The 21,370-nt window shown below is 38.1% G+C and overlaps 2 protein-coding genes across 13 annotated transcripts in view; both read left to right on the forward strand.

The window, feature by feature from the left end:
* The window catches only part of LOC129754391 (ras-related protein Rap1), a 44,259-nt gene extending 23,150 nt beyond the window's left edge, over positions 1–21,109 (forward strand). For both annotated transcript variants that reach the window (XM_055750443.1, XM_055750445.1), the window contains exons 3-6: positions 10,615–10,722; positions 10,796–10,924; positions 18,335–18,487; positions 18,612–21,109. In XM_055750443.1, coding sequence (XP_055606418.1) covers positions 10,615–10,722; positions 10,796–10,924; positions 18,335–18,487; positions 18,612–18,701 — 480 coding nt within the window. In that variant the 3' untranslated portion in view covers positions 18,702–21,109. The remainder of the gene's footprint in view (positions 1–10,614; positions 10,723–10,795; positions 10,925–18,334; positions 18,488–18,611) is intronic.
* The window catches only part of LOC129754380 (uncharacterized protein CG43867-like), a 691,811-nt gene that overhangs the window by 300,326 nt on the left and 370,115 nt on the right, over positions 1–21,370 (forward strand). The gene's annotated exons all lie outside the window — the stretch shown is intronic.

Genomic DNA, 21,370 nt, shown 5'->3' on the forward strand with positions numbered 1-21,370 from the left:
GTAAATGGGTAAAGAAAAATCATAATTTGTGAAATTAACATTTCATTTTGTCAACCTTGGCCATGACCCAGCGAAGTTCTTATTATGATAATGATGAGTGTATTCATAAAAAAAGCTTCAAAGATACATTAGCATCTTTCTCAGTTGAAAATTTTGCTGATATATATAATCTGCGATATAGACTCCAAGTATTATTGCAATTATACGAAACATTTTCATGAAATCTATATTCTGTAGAATAAATACCTGTTTTATCGGTTTTCTTATATTCAAATACCGGAATACCGGATTTCCAAAAAAACATTAAGACCGACCACCCTAAATAGGACTTTTTAAAGAGTTTTTTTTTGTCTGAGCTTACAGGAAGCGTCAGGACAGAATCAAATTTAATTATAAGCTTCAGAGTGCCCTAAGTTCTATTTTCAAAAGCATAACACTGACGTTCAAACAATCAATTTTGAAAAATTACCTAGAGCGCGATTTCAAAGAATTGGACTAAAATGTCCGTTCTATTGCTGCCTACTATAAGCGATTTAGGTTTTCGATGTCACATCTGCCAGCCGTGATTCCACCCGCGCGCGAAACTCTCTCGACTAACTCCGCTCAAAAATCATCTTCACAAAAAATTGGAATCAATTCTTTCGTGACAAAATCGATGTAACAAACTTCGTCCTTGTTGAGGCAAGCGTCTCGTTACAACGTTTTTACGGGATGAGCTTTAAAAACTAATTATGCAGATTGGGTTGAGTCAGGAGCACAAATTTCGTAAATTGTCTCATGTATAGCATGTCATTTGTAACAGTGTGACACCCATCAGCTTATCAGCCAATATATGTGCAGTTCACTTTCAAGCACCTGAGTACATGCTCAGTTCCACGCTAAGGGAGACCATCCAAAATCAGGTGGCGTTTCGTTTTATTGTTTTTTTTTCTTCCTCGTTCCAGTCATTCTCAGCTAGTCTATGGTAGTAGCGAAACTGAGTCCCCCGAATTTACAAATTGCTTTCGCTCAAATTAGTATTCCACTTGGCGAAGCATTTTTATTTATTTATTGAGGATGCTAATTTTCTCTGACATGGCAACATAAACGAAGCCATAATGTGGCACGCGCACCAACCGAGCGAATCTTTTTACTAACTTGGATCTTTTATGTCATTATGCGATGGTTGAGAGTCCAAAAATTTTTAAGTGCGTTAATCCTACGTTTTAATAAAGTCATAGGAAAACGATTGAATTTAATCGAACAGTGCAATCCATCACGCTGAAATCTCGGCATTCACAGTTAGCGTCTTCCCCAAAACGGGGCTGCAAAGAATGAATGAATGTCAACGAGTAACAATCAATGAAGATGAACTCTTTTTTCCGGTTCGCGAACCATTCAGTTTGGGTCTGGGGCTGCTTCTCAAGGAGAATAAATTGATATTGAGAGACACCCAACTTTTGATTGGGTTCTGCTAAATTTAGATTGTCCAAACAGCTCGAAAGCGCTGTTTATAGCGATTTTCCACTTAAGCCTGCCGCCTACCACCGTGGATGTTCTGTCAGACGAAGAGATCCTACCGGATGGATTCCTTAAAAAATATTCAAATTAGCGACAAAGAACCTTGGAACTGTTGACTACTGTTAACTACGTAGTCTGCAAACAAACCTAAACGGTTGGTGGAACACGCGTTTTAAGCATTTTATTTGAATCAAACTTTTAGACGTTGTTTACCTGTTTGGTGTTGGTGTTGTGTGTTTTATAATACCATTAGATTGAGCTTTGGTTTGGGGCTTAATACCGGTTGACATAAATTAAATTGATTTCTGAAGAGTTTCTGCGTTCGTTTGTTTGCTGGTGTGCGAAACGAATGAGCGAAGAAATTCTCCATCTGTGCTGTGAGATCTGTGTTTTGCAGATATAGATAGGTGTACGATTCCATTCCATCACATCACGACGACCAGATGGTGGTCTTTCAATTCTGAATGATTACGAATCATCCCACACACACACACGTCGGGGTCGGATTCGACTATTTTCGGAAACCAATCGATAGGGTTTCAATTTTATGCAAAAGTTTTACCCAGGACAAAGCTGAAAAGGGGGGTGGTTGTTGTCGAGCTTTATCATCGCGGTGGCAAATAAACGACCATACTATACAATTACTGATAACAGTAATCAGTGCGCTGCTGTTATCTATGCCCGTAATTCGTTTATGCAATAATAACCTTGGTTGAGATACTTTTAAAGATCTAGTGTGTTTCTATAGATTGTTAAAAAAATTTAAGCGCACAGCGTCTGTTTAGTGTTTACTTGAATTCATTAGGGAACAAACTGCATCAGACTTTTTGAAATCACCCTAAAATTTCTGGTTTTTGCACAAAACATTATCGTTTTTTTTACAACTGCAATAAATTTCAACCCCTTTTAATTGTTTTGTTCGTATTTTCAGGATTCTTCAAAATTGTTTTTTACAAATTTTGGTATCAATCGACAGATGGGCAAGTAATCGAAGGATATCTAAAAACTTTTCCGTTTGTGCCTCCGATGCGAGTTTAAAAAGTTTTGCTGATCGATACAGCAAAACCTCACAGCCAGTTCCGAAAATACCTTTGAGTCAGGTTTGGGGAATGCGTTGTCACTCAGAAGGGTCGATGCTTTCATCGAACATTCGAATTTATATATCCTGTCAAAATGGTTTACTTTGCTTTTTTCCCGAATAAGGGAGATAAGAGCATAATGGCCATCTTAAGAAAAACGCTTATTTAACCATAGAAAATCATTGTTTCGTGTTCAGACACTAAAATTGTCTATTGCCTAATTGGCTGAAACTTGAAAAAGTAGATAAAAACGTTCAAAAATGTATTTTAAAATGTTTTACCAAAATCTGAAAACCAGTCACTATAGGGGCATAATGAGAACTCCCCCTGAGGCAGTATAAGCCCCATTAACCGGGGCACGATGAGCGTTATCTGCCGGGGAATTTAGCAGCGAATCCAACTCGATGATGTCAACTGAATAATAGAGCAACAGCTTGACTTGTTTCATCTGATGATTTGGCCTATTGCTAAGGTATCAAAGAGGTAATCAGTCGATTCGAGTTCGATTCCTGATCGAGGTGAATTTGATTAATATTTCTGTAAAGACAGGGTTGCTAGCAAACCGGGATTACCGGGAAAAACTTTGGAATTTCATCTCGTCAGCGGGAAACCGGGAAAAAAACCGGGAATTTCGCACCTCAATTTCAAAAATATTTTCAAAATAATTTCGAAATTAAGGAATAGTTTTTGACAGTCTTGATATAGATTTATCTAATAAACGCTTATTTTCGTTCTTTAGTAAACAAACGAAGTTGGAATCGCCTTTTTAACAAATTGCGGGGCAATATGAGATAACTATTATTTTCGCTCGTGTGCTATACTTACCAGCATAACTCAAATGTTATAAATTGTATAATGAAAGTATTATCGACAAAACTAAACACAAAACTAACTTCAGTCGAACCTGGATAAATGTGAGTCCAAAGGACTGAATATTTCTTCTCATTTAAGAGATTTCTAACGTAACCAGCTTTTCTTTTATAGAGGGTCAGCAACATGCAAATGCATTAAAGTGATCGCTGGAAGCTGGAATATATGTTTAAAAAATGTATCGAAAACAAGCTCCTGTCGAATTCTAAGGTCTTTCTTTACCCTGATACAACATAATATCTTACATTCAAACGATTAAAGTTCAGCCTTGTCTTATACACGATTTTCTATTTCTTCACTAATCTTCAGTTCAAATGACTAGGGCACTACTAAAGTTATTCATTGTGTTGTATTGAAAAAAAAAATTTTTTTTTTTTAAATATGTCTTTGGATTTGTACAGAAAATATAACTGCATCAGAAAACAACTAAATATTTTCCTGCAATCTAATGATTTTAAGTTTTGTAAGACAAATCCCCATTCTAGTTGACAAGCTGATTTGATGTTATGTTTCGATGAATTTTTGCGCATATTTGTATAAAAACTATACAAGTTTTTTCAACAACTATAAAAAATTCTTGAACATTTCACTGTAGCTGAAAAGTTCTACACTAAAGTTTCAAGATCAATTTAATTGGATTTTTTTTTTGCAAATCTATTGAAATTTTGGAGCGAAACAACGAATAAATGCCAATTTCGTTAGATTAGTTTTAATTAATCATGAAAACCTGTCAATTTGATACGAAAAGACTACGTGTTAAAAGACGCCGAAGTATTTGTCATGATTTCTAACCGGTTAACAAGTTTTTGAATACAATTGTTAGAAATTTGGACCCTTTACAATATTTTTTTTTCATTCACCATTACATTAAAAAAACGAGTATATTAAATTAAAAAATCATTATTCATAACCGGGAAAAAGCCGGGGAAAACCCGGGAAAAACTTTGGAATTTCAAAACGAAAAATCGCTAGCAACCCTGTAAAGATGATAAGGATATTTCTTTTCTAGTGAAAAATTAATACTATAGGTAGTACGAAACAAATCCTCATGAAAATTTGTTTAAGAAAATACGTACTTTTGTAGAAAAGAGGAGTACTTATTATTCCCCGGGTGCTCGTTATGTCCTTACCTCCCCTATTTTACTTAAAATTACATGACGTAGAGGTCCTATAGGATGAAAAATATGTTTCCTAGCTTTGTACAACACCACGGAAGCTTTCAGCAAATTTCGTGACTCCAGAATATAGATATAAATTGAATTCACTCCCTTCTCATCAACAGTATTTTTTATATTAGTAAATTTATGATAGAAAAATGACAAAAAACGCATTTTTAAGCGAAATTTATGTTTCTTCAACAGATTCTTAGACTCGATGGTAAAATTTTTAAAATTTGAATTTGTATGGACCGTAAATTTCAATTCAAAACAAAGATTTCAAGTGGTTGTTCATCAAATTCGGTTGAAAATTGAAGAAGTTATGGTTATTTTACTAAAACAGTAATATTTGCATTTTTGGGTAATTTAACAAACCGCAGTGTACTAATCTTAGTATAGGAAGAATTAAACATGATAAATCTCACTCGCTCCAAGCTAAAACTGATCATTAGTTTACCAGGTTACATGTCAAATTTCAGTAAGATCTAAACATGGTAAGGGGTTGCTTGAATCTCAAGCGTGAATGGGATTTTAAGGAATTTTGCTAGAGAAAAGTTTTTGCGGTTCAAAGATTGTATTTTGGCCACAAATTGTCGTCCAAAACGCAATGCGTAAAATGTACTGGTCAGATCCTACTAAAATTTGGCATGTGACGTCCGTACTGGTAAGCTAGTAATCAATATTAGCTTAGAGAGAGTGAGATTTATTAAAGTCTGCTTCATTTAATATTGGAACAAATTCTTTTGCTCATTGTGGCGCTCCTAGTGGACGGATTTGGAAACTTTTTTCACCCACGTGTCGGGAAATTCATTACCTTTCACCATGTTATTATGTCATAACACCAAACGATAGCATTTTGTAAACAACCGCCATGGAAGCCGAACGGAGAGATCAAATTGTGCACAGTTTTCTTGAAAATCCATTATTGTCTACATCGAAGGTTTGCTAAACAGCTTAAAATGCCCAGAAATACCATATGGCGTGTTATCAAGCAGTACAAGGAAACATTGACGACGACTCGGAAGCCGCATTCGAAGCGTCGGAGTGGAACTGTCGACCGGAAACTGCGTGGGAAAGTCATCAAGGCCGTCAAGAGGAATCCCAATCTTTCAGACCACGATTTGGCCAATAAGTTCCAGGCCGCTCACAGTACGGTGCGACGAATTCGTCTCCGGGAAGGAATAAGGTCATTCCGAGCCAGCAAACAGCCAAATCGGACGCTGAAGCAGAACAATGTGGCCAGAATCCGTGCTCGAAAGCTGTACGACCAAGTGCTGACCAAGTTCGACGGATGTAAAGTCTGCTTCATTTAATATTGGAACACAAACAATTGCGTGTAGTTCAGTCATTTATTAACGAATTCATAATTTGTTTTTCATACAAATGTAGCATTTTCTTTACTCTTTCATAAAAAAAAATTAAAAAAATTATTCATTGCTGTTTCGAAGAAATTCTCGTACTCGTACTCGTAAGAAAACTGTGCACAATTTGATCTCTCCGTTCGGCTTCCATGGCGGTTGTTTACAAAATGCTATCGTTTGGTGTTATGACATAAATACATGGTGAAAGGTAATGAATTTCCCGACACGTGGGTGAAAAAAGTTTCCAAATCCGTCCACTAGGAGCGCCACAATGAGCAAAAGAATTTGTTCCAATATTAAATGAAGCAGACTTTATGTTCAATTCTTCATATACTAAGATTAGTACACTGCGGTTCGTTAAATTATTCAAAAATGCAAATATTACTGTTTTAGTAAAATAACCATAACTTTTTCAATTTTCAGCTGAATTTGATGAATTAGCACTTGAGATCTTTGTTTTGAATTGAAATTTACGGTCCATAGAAAATCAGATTTTAAAAATGTTACCATCGAGTTCAAAACTGTTGATGAAACAAAATTTTCGCTTAAAAAAATGAATTTTTTACCATTTTTTCTATCATTAATTGACTAATATGAACAATACTGTTGATGAAAAGTAAAAATTAAGTTCAGATAATCGATAGAAAATTTGTTCATCTTGAATAAGCAAAAAAAAGGTTCCAAATAAATGTTATGCAGTTCGAGATATTTGAATATAAGTACAAGTACTTTTTTGTTCATTCTTCCAAAAATTCATATTTGGAACATAACTCAAATACTGTTTTACTGAGAATTTTTTGAATTTCATTTTCGTATGCAGCGCCTGATTCAACATAAAAAGTGATCTTCAGCTTACTTAGTTCAAAAACGCTGTAAACTAGTGTAATTTAACACATGTGTTCAATCCATTTTGTTTCTCATCGTCAGAATTTAGTATGACAAAAGCAAGTAACTGATTGAGAAGATAAATTCGTTAAATTAAATAGGAAAATAAGCTAAAAATAATACTATCAAAATTCAAAATAACAAAAACTATCAAAACAAACATCGATTACTACCCCCTCCGTAAGGTTTCTAGCTGGGCACTCTCATGTCTTCTTAACTTTTTTTGTTTATTGCGTGCAAATCGATTATTTGTTTATTAAAAAAATTAAAAGAATTTTTCTTTTTTAAGTTCAATATGTATAAAAGACGGAAAAAATACTCAGATGAGATTCCGGTCCACCTAGTCCAAATTGGCGAGCCTTTCGTTTGACGCCTGCCATCAGATTTTGTACAGTTACATTATTCACTTTCCTCACCGCAGAACGGCAGTTTGTTTTTAACTGCTTCTCGCTGCTAACAGTTTTTTTGGTACTTCTTAAGGTAAGGTTCTGCTTAGCTATCGCCCAATACTTTACAATTGGGCGAAGTTCTGGTGTGTTAGGAGGGTTCTTATTCTTGGTCACAACCTGAATGTTGTTAGCGGCATACTACTCTATGACCTTTTTTTAAAAAAATGGCAGGATGCCAAATCCGACCAAAACAGCACAGACAAGTCATGTTTCGTCAGGAAAGGAAAGTGCTTTGAGGACACTCTTGACGGTAAATTTCCTGGTTGACGGTTCCGGTTGCAACGAAAATATAGCTTGCTAAACGAGATATGTCTTGGCAAACTTTCATAATTGAATATGCTTGAAAATGTCTGCCACCTTTCCCCTTCCGATTGCTGTAAAAAATCTGCCTTCCAGGAAGCTGTCTAAATTCTGCTTTGCCTTAGGTTTCGTCGTCCATTGCCACGCAATCAAACTTTGTCAACAATGTCCCATACAGCTTTGGAGACTTTGTATTTGCCGTAAGGTTTTGCTTATTGTTGGGATTTGGAGGCACTACCTTCTTATAAGTCGATAGTCCGGATCGTTTTTAATAAACAGATAATCGATTTACACGCAATTTAGATTGACCACTTTTTGATCCGAACATTCTTTAGAAAGATAAGTGGTTCAATATATTTGTTTGACTTTATTGGTAGGACTTAAAAAAAACTTTATAAGTAGGTTCTTGATATGAATGCTAATTTTAAATTTTATGACTATCTATTGACCACTTTTTGATCCGAACATAATTTAGATAGATAAGTGGTCCAACTGATGATACTATTCGTTTGACTTTATTGGTAGGACTTAAAAAAAATTTATAAGTAGGTTCTTGATAAGAATGTTAATTTTTAATTTTTTGACTATCTACGTTTTTTGTACATGCATTTTCATATGAAATTTATTATGCATGGACAATTCGAAACTACACTACTATGATAAAATGAATAAATGTTTTGTTCTCTTTAAGAACTCGAAAATATCTCTATCGGTATAAGGTTGCAAACAAACCGAGAGACCTATGTAAAAACTAAACACAGTAGATATAACAGCAGCACACAACATCCCATCAGAAACTAGGATACTGGATGCAAATATACTTACATCGGAACGAGCTACTAGGTACCTATCTACCTCAGTATGAACTAGGTGGTACCTGACCCTGGAAAGGCCGCGTACGTACGCCCATTTGTCGTTTGCGAATCATTGGTTCGGAAAGTGAAACTGGAATCGGTGCCAAGCCAATCTATCGCAGCGCAGTTGTTCTTGTTGTTGTCGTCGTGGAGTGCTCTCCGATCCGATCCGAACCGAGATATGATACCTACTCGAATGTGTACCGTACACCTATGACATGGTTTAGTGTAAACGCCGTCGCGCGTAGGTTTATGTTAGTACCTTTCTTCTTCTTGTTCTGCCATCTATTTTGTGTGTAACATAATGGTTGGTTTACCGTACATACGTGCTTATTGGTTTGTAGTTTCCAGAACGAGGCGTATTGTAGTGGAACTGTGGGTGTTTCCGATTGGGAATATCATAAGAAATAATTAGGTACTTTGTCTCCAGTTAAACATCTCAGCTAAATTTATCAGCTTAATCTGTATCTTTGAGGACGTTATATTTCCTCTAATCTTTCTGAAATACCAACAAAAATGTGTATGAACACTTTTGTTTCATCTGCTTCATGACATCTCGATTCGGTGCCAGATAAGTCTTTCACAAGTGCCTCCATCTTTCGCATGAATATCAAATAAACATAAATTGACCCTGTTTTGCGCCGAGTTTCGTTGAAGAAGCTGCTCGTTAATTAGCATAAATTTTGCAGGATTTTTCTCTCTCTACTCAGACTCAGACAACACCGAAGAGAAGAGCCCCGTCCTTTTTGGGTCAGCCCGAAATCACTTTCGCTGTTGAATACCTACTGGGTGCTTGGTTCGGATATTTTTTTCAGCGTGTAGTAGGAGGATGAGGAGAGATTCATCCCTCATCTCTTAATAAATTTCTCAAACACAATGTAAATACACTTAAATGAGTAGCGGCGAGGCTCCGGTCAGGGAACACACATTGGAATTTCCGGACATTTCTATGCAAATGTATTCACCAGGAAGATTCCATCTTTTTATTTCGTATACTCGGTGCGGGTTAGCAGGATTTTATCCGACCGGAGACGTCCGTTGGATCATCAGGAGGATTAAATTACTTTTATGATATCGTTTCAGCTTTAATATGAAATATGTATATAGCTTCAAGAATCATGTAACATTTTGAAGAATTTCATTGATCACGAGAAACTTTTTTTATTCACAGTTTATCCCAAGAAAATATTAAACTTGAATCAGAAGAAATTTTTCATCCTGGAATGGCATTTTAAGCTCAATGTGAAGATCTAAACAGTTACAGTAGCAATATACAGTGAAGAGATTTTCCACCTCTCATCCTGGCTATTACTGGCCCTAATTCCACCAGACAGGATGTGCGGAGGACCGAGATCACGACACGGTTTGCCTCCGATTGCGATAGGTGGCATCATTCGAGGGTGCTTCCTCTCGTTCATTTTGTGCTCTAGAAAGAAAGTCAGACAAGAGACTTCATCGATGATGATGGAGATGCTAATGATGATGATGACGGTCCTCTTGTTGCGGTCTGATCGTCCATCTTACACGGCTACCCTCCTAGTCCCCAATCCTTGGGTTGGGTGACCACTTACTTAGTGTGATGATTGTGGTACTGGTGAGAAGATGAAAAAAAGGAAAAGTAAACGAAAAGGGATGCTGAGCACGCTGCTGTATAGGTGCTGCTTCCTGGAAGGAATTAAACCCCACGGTGTGGGAGTGAAAACAACCGTTGGCATGTTCGTACAATACTGCCCCCAGGGGGAGGCCTGGGAGTGATGGACAACATTGGGTCGCTCCGGACCTGTTGCTGTTACTGGATCACTGTTGTACATTGCGATAATACAGACATTCGGCTAGCTCTCTTCCTTCGCCGAAAGAAGATGGGATGGTAGGAGAATGGGGGTATGACTTGAGTAATCACTGCATACAGATACTAACAATAAATTGGGAAGTGAGCTCATTTACGATGATGACAGAACCCGTTGGTTGTTGTCGCTAAATATTTCTTCGCTAGATTTTACTTCAGCAACTCTTCACATTTTTTACTGATGAATAGACTTTTCAAAATCCACTTGCTTTGAAAACTTTGGAATCTATGGCTGCTCCTAAAACTTTCACCGTAATTTTTCCTTGAAGCTGTTAAATATTAATGACTTTTTTTTCTTCTTTTTTCTACCCAGGGTATATTCGTGGAAAAGTACGACCCAACGATAGAGGACAGCTACCGCAAACAGGTTGAGGTGGACGGTCAACAATGTATGCTGGAGATTTTGGACACCGCTGGAACGGTAAAACATTTCTTAAGGGAATCATTTAGCTTTCTTTAATTACTGACTCATTTTTCTCTCTTCCCAACCTTAGGAACAATTCACGGCGATGCGAGATTTGTACATGAAGAATGGGCAGGGTTTCGTGCTGGTGTACTCCATCACTGCACAATCGACGTTCAACGACCTGCAGGACCTCCGGGAACAGATCTTGAGGGTGAAGGTAAGCGCTGGCGAATAATTATGCAGTTGAAATCCGAAGTTTTCGCGCTCGTGGTTGGCAACCTCGCCAACCAGCGACGATGAAAAATTCATCCAACACCTCGGCAATCAGCAACTCTTTCTTCTGTTTGGTTCCTTCACTTGGAAGATATTTGATAGATGTCTGGTCAACATGAAATGACGTCAGTGATGTCGCCGTCGCTGATGTTTGCGAAAACTCTGGTTTGGGGATTGAGCGACAATATTGTCCTCTGATAGCAACACAGTACATAAAAGATTTTCCATGTGTCTGGATTAGAACACAATCCATTTTTTTTCTTTTTCATAAGAACAATACTTGCAAAGTTGCCCCATTATGTTTATTACTCTGAAGTGATTTAAAATAAGCTTCTCTATTAAATTAACATAAGTAAGAGTCAGGCGTGATTTCTTAGTATTATCGGTGGCTCAGTAGTTCATTCGTAGCGGAAATAGTTCTTTCATAAACTTTTCGCAGCCAAATGTGTCGTGTGTTCTGTTCCAGGATTCATTGAAATTTATTAAAGGTCTTCTAAACAAAAGATTTAGCACCGGGACAAGTGCATTCAACTTTCCAAAAATTTAAAAATTATTTCTTCTAAAAAAGTGTTTTTAAGGCCCAAACAAACAATCTGACATACAATCTGACTTTCTTCAAAATATTCATTAAAAACACTGCACTGTTTGATTACACAAGAATTCAAGTACGTACTAGACATGAAAAATCTGTTTGGCTTAAGGAAAATGCATTCAAATCCGGTTTTTATGCTGAAAGGTGGGTGTGGAACTGATATTTAAGTGGAAGCAGAAAATTTATGATAAATTTTCAGTACACTGCGGCCATTTCAGAATTTCATCTCCAAAATGGTTTTGCATTCTGTTAGAATGGCCAGAAGGGGTATCCAAAGTTTTGTATCGTATATTCAAAATTCTTCAATTTCTTGGTAATGAAGTTCTTTTACTTAAAGCAACAATCAGGGAATTTGTTGAGAACTATTTTAGTGATGCAACGATCGATAACTGATAATTTTCGAAGATATACATATTTTTTCTAGGACATGTGAAAGTTGAACTATGATGAAATCCGTTTACACTTACCCCGGTGTACCTTAATTTATTATTTTCGAAAAGATTCATTATTGAATCTACGACATTTTATCCGACATTTTTGTACTTCATTGATGCCAATTAATGCTTGTTGCAAATAAGCAAACATCATTTCAAACTTATTGTCCATATAGAAAAAAACAATCATTGCAGAAACTGGGAATAAAATCAGATTAAAGGATGATATTCGATATGTTTTCGAGTGAAATTTGGACAAACAATATTTTTGGAGTGGAAAATTATTGAAGTTCAATGTTGTAACTGTTAGGTTATGAGGAAAAATTTTGCGGATCACCAAGGATTCACGATAGCAGACAAATTTGATGGTCAGCTTCGAGCTGCAAATTAGTGGTTTATTAGATATTGTAGACATTGTAAATTGGGGTTTAATAATCTTACAATTTTTGGTGCGATCTACACCTTTACTGGAAATGAGTCGGCTGTAGCTACCCACGAGTAGATCTGTGCCTCCATGATAATCTAAATTTTAGCCGAATACAAAGATATAAGTGTTCATAGTACTTACAATAAAGCTGACCTTTAATAAACTAATTTAAATGGGGAAATATGATCAACTGCTCTAAACGATATGGATTTAGAAATTCTATTCTCTATAACAGAACGGTCGAAAGCTCACTTCAGGTGGAATGACTTAACAACTTTTTCCCAGTTCTTCCTTCACTCGTGACAGTTCTCTCCGCGAACGTCAATTTTGTCATCTGATGCAGCGTCGCGTCGGGCAGTGTTGCGGCAACGAGGGACCCCGTCGTCACATCCCCCCGCCCGTGAACCTTGGTGCAAATCTGGAACCGCTGTCTCAGGTTCACATCTTTCGACGACGTCTAAAACAGCTAATTTCGACGCTGCCTTCCTAAGGGTACCCGAAGTTGTCCGAACTACGACCCCTCTTACTCTGCCGTCGCGTCCAGGAATTACTTGCTCCACTCTACCTCGAGTCCTCCGATTCCGTATTGCACCGTCAGGCATCATGACCAGATCACCGACTTCTAGATCCTTGGTTCCCTCAAACCACTTTGTTCTACGAGAGATCATGGGCAAATATTCTTTCAGCCACTTTGCCCAGAATTGATCGGTTATATACTGCGCAAGTTCCCAGCTGCTGCGGAGTGTTGTTCGGTAATCCACAGGCTCTGTGATAGAATCTTCGCTCCAGTTGAACTACCCAATATAAAATGGTTTAGGGTCAACGCTTCTTGGTCGGCCGACTCCAACGGAATGTAGGTGAGACCATTGCTTCGGCTTCGTAGAGGATGGTTTCCAACGTTTCGTCGTCCGGTTTACGAGATGTTTCCAAGAAAGCACCACTCGCCACCTTGACTGAGCGGACCAACCTTTCCCACGCCCCGCCCATGTGCGGAGTGGCAGGTGGGATAAACTTCCAGCTAGTTTCGGCGCTGGTAAACGTGAGAGCAAGGGCGTTCGTCTTAGCGTTGTTGCTGGCACCTTGGAAGCAAGTAGCGTTGTCCAGAACTTCTTCGGCGAACCACGACGCGCAACGAAACGGCGCGTCGTGGTTCGCCGCTTAGCGAATGAACCACCTCTAAATGTACAGCACGGATGGTCAGGCACGTGAAAATGGCCACCCAGCGTTTTTCATTGCGTTTGCCCACCTTCACGAGAACTGGCCCGAAATAGTCTAAGCCTACCTATGTGAAAGGGCGCACGAATGCTGTCAGCCGGAATTGTGGAAGTGGTGCCATAGCCGGCGGTCTTGGCCGGGTCTTCATCACCCGCGGCCGCGCATTCGCAAAACACCGTCCTCGTCCAGGAACGGCCAATACTTGTAGATTGTGCTGGACTTCTTGACGACACTGTGACGTCTTTCAGGGGGACCTTGTGTTTCAGAAAGTATAAGCGCAAGCTCCTCGGGATATTATTCTGCTTAAGCGATTCTCCAAAGCAGGCGTTCAGCACGTTCGAGTTCTTTCTGGGTGAGCAATCCAAGCTCCAATGGTTCGCCGACTAGGTCCCGTTTGGAGTTGTTAATATAACGAAACGTGAAGGCCGTGGTTCGAAGCAATTTAATCCAGGAATCGAAGCGAGTTGTGTCGATGATTGCAGGATTTGGAGAGAAGTGCCCAAGGTTTAAGTGCACTGTTCGAAGGTCTTCACATGTCGCCTGGACAGTGCGCTCTTTCGGCCATCGTTTCTCGGGTTCGTAGAGGAATGGTGGTGCCCGGAACCACGGATTCTGCATCAATAGTTGTGGTCCTTCTTTCCACTTGGTTGCTTGATCGGCCACATTAATTTTTGACGGAACCTATCTCCAGTCTCTGGGATCGGTTGACATTAGAATTTCACCGACCCGTACGGAAACAAATTGGTGGTATTTTTTGTGATCCTTGGAACGAATCCACGCTAGGCAGACTCATGCGTCGCTGTATCGGTGGCCTACGCGAAAGGTGTGTTGGCTTGATATTGTATTCAAAAGACGTGTTCCTAGCACGGCTGATTTCAGTTCGAGTCGAGGAATTGAGACCGTCTTGAGCGGAGCCACCTTAGTTTTGGATCCGATGAAAGCAACTTGAACCATTCCATCCATCTCCAAGCGAAACTAGGCCACGCCACATGTATTTGCAGGTTCTCGAGATTCTTTGGGAATGGAGATGGAAAGTAACATCGGGGGATTCGTACTTTGTCTAAGTCTGGGAACAGATTCGTCCATTTTCGCCATCGCACGTAGAGATCTTGCGGAATATTTTCGTCCCACTGCGTTCCTCGGGCCCAGATATCCTACATGAGGATTTTCCCATGCACTAAAAAGAACGAGATGAAACCGAAGGGGTCAAACAAACTCATTACTACTTTGAGGACCTCGCGTTTAGTAGGAATGTGCTGCTCGTTTAGAATTTGTTTGAGGTCATCTCGCAAAACTTCTCCTTCGTTGGACAAGAAGCGTCGTAGCGTGAAACCGCCCTTGGAATGCACTAGCTTTATCTCATTTACGACTTCCACCGCTTCGTCAATCGACATGAAACTGCCCAAGTAGTCATCTACGTAGGTGTTGTTTGCAATGGCTACTGCTACGCGAGGATACTCTGAAGCGAGCTCTTGGGCGTTGAGATTTTTGATGAATTGGGCTGAAGACGGGGAACAGGTAGACCAAAATGTGGCCACATCCATGATGTAGACCTTTGGCTTCGCAGTTGAATGCTCACGGAAGTGGAACCGTTGAGATTGGCAGTCGGAAAATCGAATCTTGATTTGATGGAACATTTCCACACTGCTTCTGGGAACTGGCGGAACTGGTAGAGAACTTGTAGAAGTGGGGTTAAGAGGTCTGGCCCCTTGAGAAGGTTCGAGTTAAAAAGGGTTCCATCAACCTTGGCTGCCGCATCCCAGATTAATCTGATGTTTCCTGGCTTCTTAGCATTGGTCACGACGCCCAGAGGGAGATAATACACACGTTCCGGTGCAACAGACGTCAGCTCTTCTAATGTGGCTTGATGCCATATCCTTTACGCACGTAGTCGGCTAACTGCTCACGAACTTTTGCCTCGAGTTGTGAGTCCCGTTCAAATCTTCTTTCCAAGCACTCTTCCCTACGAGAAGCCATGGGGTAGCTGTCCGGAAAGTTTAGGTCGTCAGTCTTCCAAAGAAGCCCAGTCTCGAATCCGATACTCCAATAGTCGTGTCGTTTCTTGCAGGAGTTGCCTCGTCCGTTTATCATCTTCGGTGTTAAGAATACTGTTCAGAATCTTTACACCCGAACTCTCCAGTTCCAAATAATCACGCAGTTGTTCGTTCATCTCCCTATCTGGATCGGATATCGCCCCGAGGTGTAGATTTATGACAGCTGGCGTGGTCGGATTTCCAGAAACACATCCGTAGATACTCCAACCCAATCTGCATGCACTTTGCCCCGATCGGATCCTTTGGGCCGCCTTCACGGAGCTTCAATGGAACACAAAGTCGTAGATTGTCCAGACCTATAAGCAATTGTGGCTGAACGAGTTCAAAATCTTCTACCGGAAGACCACGTAGGTGAGAGAAGCGACATGACCGCTCACGATAATGTTTTCGTAGTTGTCAGTAATACAAGGTTAGGTTTGTTGCAAGGACGGGCTTACGATATTTGGACGGCTGGGAGCCGTCTCGCCTGTCATTTCGAAGTAGCTCGCGGGACGGCTATCGTAGCTCAAACTTTATTTCTCTATATATACAGTAAGGGGAAGAGGGAGCAGCCAAATGGGTCATGTCGAATTTAGCAAACCGACCATATACCTTTTGTAGATTGGCCCAAAAAACTGACCTGTGCAAAGTTTCAGCTCAATAGCTCAATCGACTTCTAAAAAAGTCCCAGAAAGTCGATTTTTGGCAAAAAAAAAAAAATCTCAGAGATAACCCCAACTCTCGACGTTTCATGCATTTTCAAGTCATTTGGCAACAAAATTGAAATTTTTGTTTTTCGGATTTCCTTTGGTCTCCCCTTACGTAATTTTTAAAATTTTGAAGTCGATTTTTGACAAACAATTTTTTTTTTCAATATAACACTAAATTTCGACGTATTATGCATTTTTACATGACGTTGAGCGGCTTGAGTCACCCCTAAATAAAGTACGATTAAGCTGAAACTTTGCACCGATCAGTTTTTTGGGTCAATCTACAAAATGTATATGGTCGGTTTGCAAAATTCGATAATTTTTTTTTTGCCATACATCCATTTCCACCCTACAGTACCGTTCATAATTGTATAGAAATTGGAAGCACGCACACTGTCATTTTGACTTTGAACTTCCATAACTTTTTACTCTGATGATATTTTTTGATCAAATTTTCTGCGTTAGATAGACCAACTATCACACTATTATTTCACAAAATTTAAGCTTGTTAGAGTTTGTGTGACCTGCGAAACAGTTATTCTACGAAAATCGGCTATTTTGGACTTTTACCATTCAACCTGCAATATCTCAGAAACTACGCCACATATTTGATTGAAATTTTGCAGATTGATTGTTGAAGTATAAAACTAGCAAGTCTGAAGTTTTTGAAAAGTTCTATTGATGGGATCAAAAGTTACGCGAGGTTCAATATTTCAAGCATGAACCTAGAAGTGCGATTTCTATAGAATTTTGGACGAATGTTTCCATAGGAAAATCCTATTTCATGTTTAAAAATCTATTTCTTAGCGCTGATGTGGTCTAGTGGATAGGCTGGCGCGAGTCTGGTAACCCGGGTTCGATTCCCGGGGCAAGAAAAACTTTTGGGTTCGAATTCCATAAGTTGCCGACGAGATGCTTGGGGAGTAAGTAGAGGCCAGTCTCGAACCCACCCTTGTCTTCCTCCAACTGCTGGTATCAGGAGGGGTTGGTTTATTATCTTGAACTGCATTCTGTCTATTTCCAGCCGGAATGGATATAATGGAGTGCATGATGGTCTACCCAACGTCTCATGATCGCTTTCTATTCTACGCTGCCTACTCTAAACTTTAAAATTTTCTTCTCTAAAAACTATCTCTAATTTTCATTTCCAGCGTCAGCTCCTCGAGCTATTTAAACGCCACAAAAAAAAAACCAGTGAATCTATTTCTACCAAAAAAATCAAATCAATTTCGCGAGATTCTGATTTCAAAACACAAAAAGATAATTTATTCCATTTTTCCTTTTCTTCATTGCTTTTGACAGACATTTTTTCGACTGATTTGTGGATGGAAACGATATTGTTCTGATGAATCGTCCAAAATTCTATAGAAATCGCATTTCAGGTTCATACCTGAAATATTGAACCTCGCGTAACTTTTGATCCCATCGATAGAACTTTTCAAACACTTCAGACATTCTAACTTAATATTTCAACAATCACTCTGCAAAATTTCAATAAAAAATATACCGTGGTTTCTTAGATATTGCAGTTAGAATGGTGAAATTCCGATTTTCGTAGAATTAATGTTTCTCAGGCCACACAAACTTTAGAAAGCTCAAATTTTGTGGTAAAATAGTTTGATAGTTGATCTATCTAACGCAGAATTTTTTTTCAAAAAATATCATCAAACTAAAAAGTTATGGAAGTTCAAAGTCGAAGTTAAAATGCGCGTGCTTCCAATTTCTATACAATTTTGAACGGTACTGTATATATTCAACCATAAAAAAAGTTGATTCAACTGTAATCTTTGATTGGATTTATGCATTCTACTATAAACAGAATAGATTGTAAATCTAGAAAGCTCAAAAGCTATTGATTGATAGCTAGATGAGCACAATAAACGTTGTGTCGACGTTCTCGACTAATTTTGGTGGAATTTAAATATTTTTTTTTCCAATTCTAGGACACTGACGACGTTCCGATGGTTCTGGTCGGTAACAAGTGCGATCTAGAGGACGAACGAGTAGTCGGCAAGGAGCTAGGTAAAAGTCTCGCCAATCAGTTCAACTGTGCATTCATGGAAACGTCAGCCAAAGCCAAAATTAATGTTAACGACGTGAGTATTGTACTGTTGTTGTTTTAATTTTTTCTGTTCCCTTATTTAATATTTTATGGATAATTCTACTTAAGAAGTTATTGTATTTAACAAATTTAAAACGTTTCTTCTTTTTTCATTGCAGATTTTCTACGACTTAGTTCAACAAATTAACAAAAAATCCCCCGAAAGAAAACCCAACAAAAAGAAGAAATCATTATGTGCGTTGCTCTAAGTAAGCTTATATTATAATTACTACTAATAATTAAAAGTAATAATTTCGAGAGAAAAGTGTTGCAAGGAAAATGAAGCAAGAAAAAGGAAGATGCAAACCTGAATCGGGGCTGGTAAAGTAAGGTTTAAACCACAAAAAAAAAACAAAAAAAAAAGTAACAGACGACGAATGGTTCGTTAAAATTTAGTAAGTGAACTAAAGGAAAGTTATGAACATTATATTAATATAAATTGAACAACCGGGCTGGAAAGGCGTTAGTTAGAAATGCCGCAAGGATTGGCGATGGCTCGACATCGAGAATGTGTAAGCGATGGAAGCGAGAGAGAGAGTGAGAGATAGGGAGAAAAAGAGGGCGAGAAAGAGAGAGCAAGAGCGTGAAAATGCGAATGAAAAAAAAACAGTTGTTAGCACCGGCAAAGTATCATTTCAGTGAGACAGCAAGATCACTACTTATTTGATAGTTTTATTAAAGTATGAGATACAGCGCCAGAAAGTGAAACTATTATGGAAACAGAAGGAATTTTGCGTGGTACAACAAAACTGCACACACAGATGATTGACTATCCCATATCGCATGCAAAAAAAAAGATTGTGTGAAATTGTCTAACCGAGAAAAAAGAAAATACAACGTGTCGTAATGTTTTTCATCACCGCCATCATTGTTAATTGTGATCCTTTCGCTTTGTTCGCGTAACCATTATTAACAAACAAAGAAAAGCATGCAACTGAAGTCAAGAAACATAAAAATAGATTCTCTTTGGAAAAGCACTGATCTATTTCTTTCCTATCGTGAGACGTGTGGTTACTCTTTTTCTAAAACCGTGATTCATCGGCTTCCAATTTATATACATTTTTTACCTTCTCTAGCTACATGGAATTACGATTTTCTATTAAAAATGCTGTTATTAACTTTCACACGGAGCCTCAGATTCACACGAAGCAAATTACCCAAATAAAAAAGAGTTCTGAAATTTCAAGTGGAATATATGTTAAGAGTGTAATGTCGACGGACTTGTATCAAAAGGCGATCAATGATTAAATAGAATCTAGTATTGACACCGTGTAGATGACGTGTTTCCCGAAGAAAAAAATAACACAAAAACCCGAAAACAAGAGACTTCTCCGGATAACATAGTTGTTCAAAGGATAAAAAAATATAAAGTTTACGCAACGTAAGTACACACAACAACAAAAAAAAGAAGAAAACAACAACCAACAATCATCTACCGAATCCGTATCATATTATAAATAACAAATTGATAGTTGAATTCCCGAGTAAAACGAATAATTAGCGAAGAAGGAAGAAAAATACCATGATATCAGTACAACTGAGTACAAGTATTATGTATAAAATCTCCCGACGAGAAACCGAAACTGAGGAAATCAAATAACAACAGGCTGAAGTAAGGTAAATGATTTTTTTTACTGCTTTCATATAATTGTATTGATTTTTTTCATCGATGGATGATTCTTATCAAACGAAAGTTTGTACTGGAATCGCACTGGTGTGGGAAGAATAATTTCTGACAGATGTTGTAGGTAAACTCCCTACTGAAAAAATTGAATTCAACAAACATTTGATTGGAGTGCCAAACACACCTACAGATTGCAGTTTACCTGATAGCTTGTTAATATCCGTTATCTAGCTAGAATTTGGTTCGTATCAACAAATATACTATGTTTCATTGTTGTTATATGGAAGCTATGTTGTAAATTGAACCCTTAGAATGGCTGAATTATTCCAGAGGATGTAAAGCATTACGGATTTATTTTATAAAATAAATTTGTGTTGATGAACAAACACGAGGCATTTAATATTCGCCATTATGTCATTTTTTGAACAAAGTTAGAGAAAGTTGGTATTATTTTATTTTTTATTTTTACCATGACATATGACTACTTATAAACACTGTTTTGGTTGTGTCCTTTGCTATTATTTCACCCTTTTGATATATAAGAATTGATGAGGGCGTATAGTCTCAGATACATACTCGCCCTCATCAATTTTCATGTCATCCAGAAGAAGACATGATACCAGAAAGAATAAGAAAGATTGATAAATATAATAAAACAAAGAATAACTTTCACTTTAATTTTGACTAACATCTTATCTGAAGTCTACAAATTTACTGCTATCACTAATGTCAATAATTCCTCAGTATTCAAGCATTTTGAATTTTTCCCATGGAACATTGGAAATACGTAAATTGTGAACTTCTTTTGATACATATTTTCAAAAATTCATCAGAACTAGCTATACAAACAATACACTAATATTTAAATTAGTATTCGTTGAAGTTTCAAAGAAAATCCCTGCAAATAATATTATCATTGGCACGCCGGGAGATGTAATATACATAATGGCCAGACTTGAAACATGAAAAATTAGAAAAAAAAACAAACACAAAATTCATCGTTGTTGTCGTCATTTGTCGCACTTTCGTTTCACGGCGAAATTTTAAGCGGAAGCACTACACTGGAAATCGAAAACAGATTCCTAATCATTTTAGCAGTCTCTCAGAAATTGATATAGCATAATACGTCGTCAAAAATTAAACCTAAAAAATGATAAATCCCTTCCACTAGAAACATCATCCTTCTCTAAATTTTTCCACTGCGCACTGTCGGCAGGATCGTCTCGCGTATCGTAGTGTCCCAGATCATATGAC

Source organism: Uranotaenia lowii, chromosome 3 (assembly GCF_029784155.1).
Source record: "Uranotaenia lowii strain MFRU-FL chromosome 3, ASM2978415v1, whole genome shotgun sequence".
Lineage (NCBI taxonomy): Eukaryota > Metazoa > Arthropoda > Insecta > Diptera > Culicidae > Uranotaenia > Uranotaenia lowii.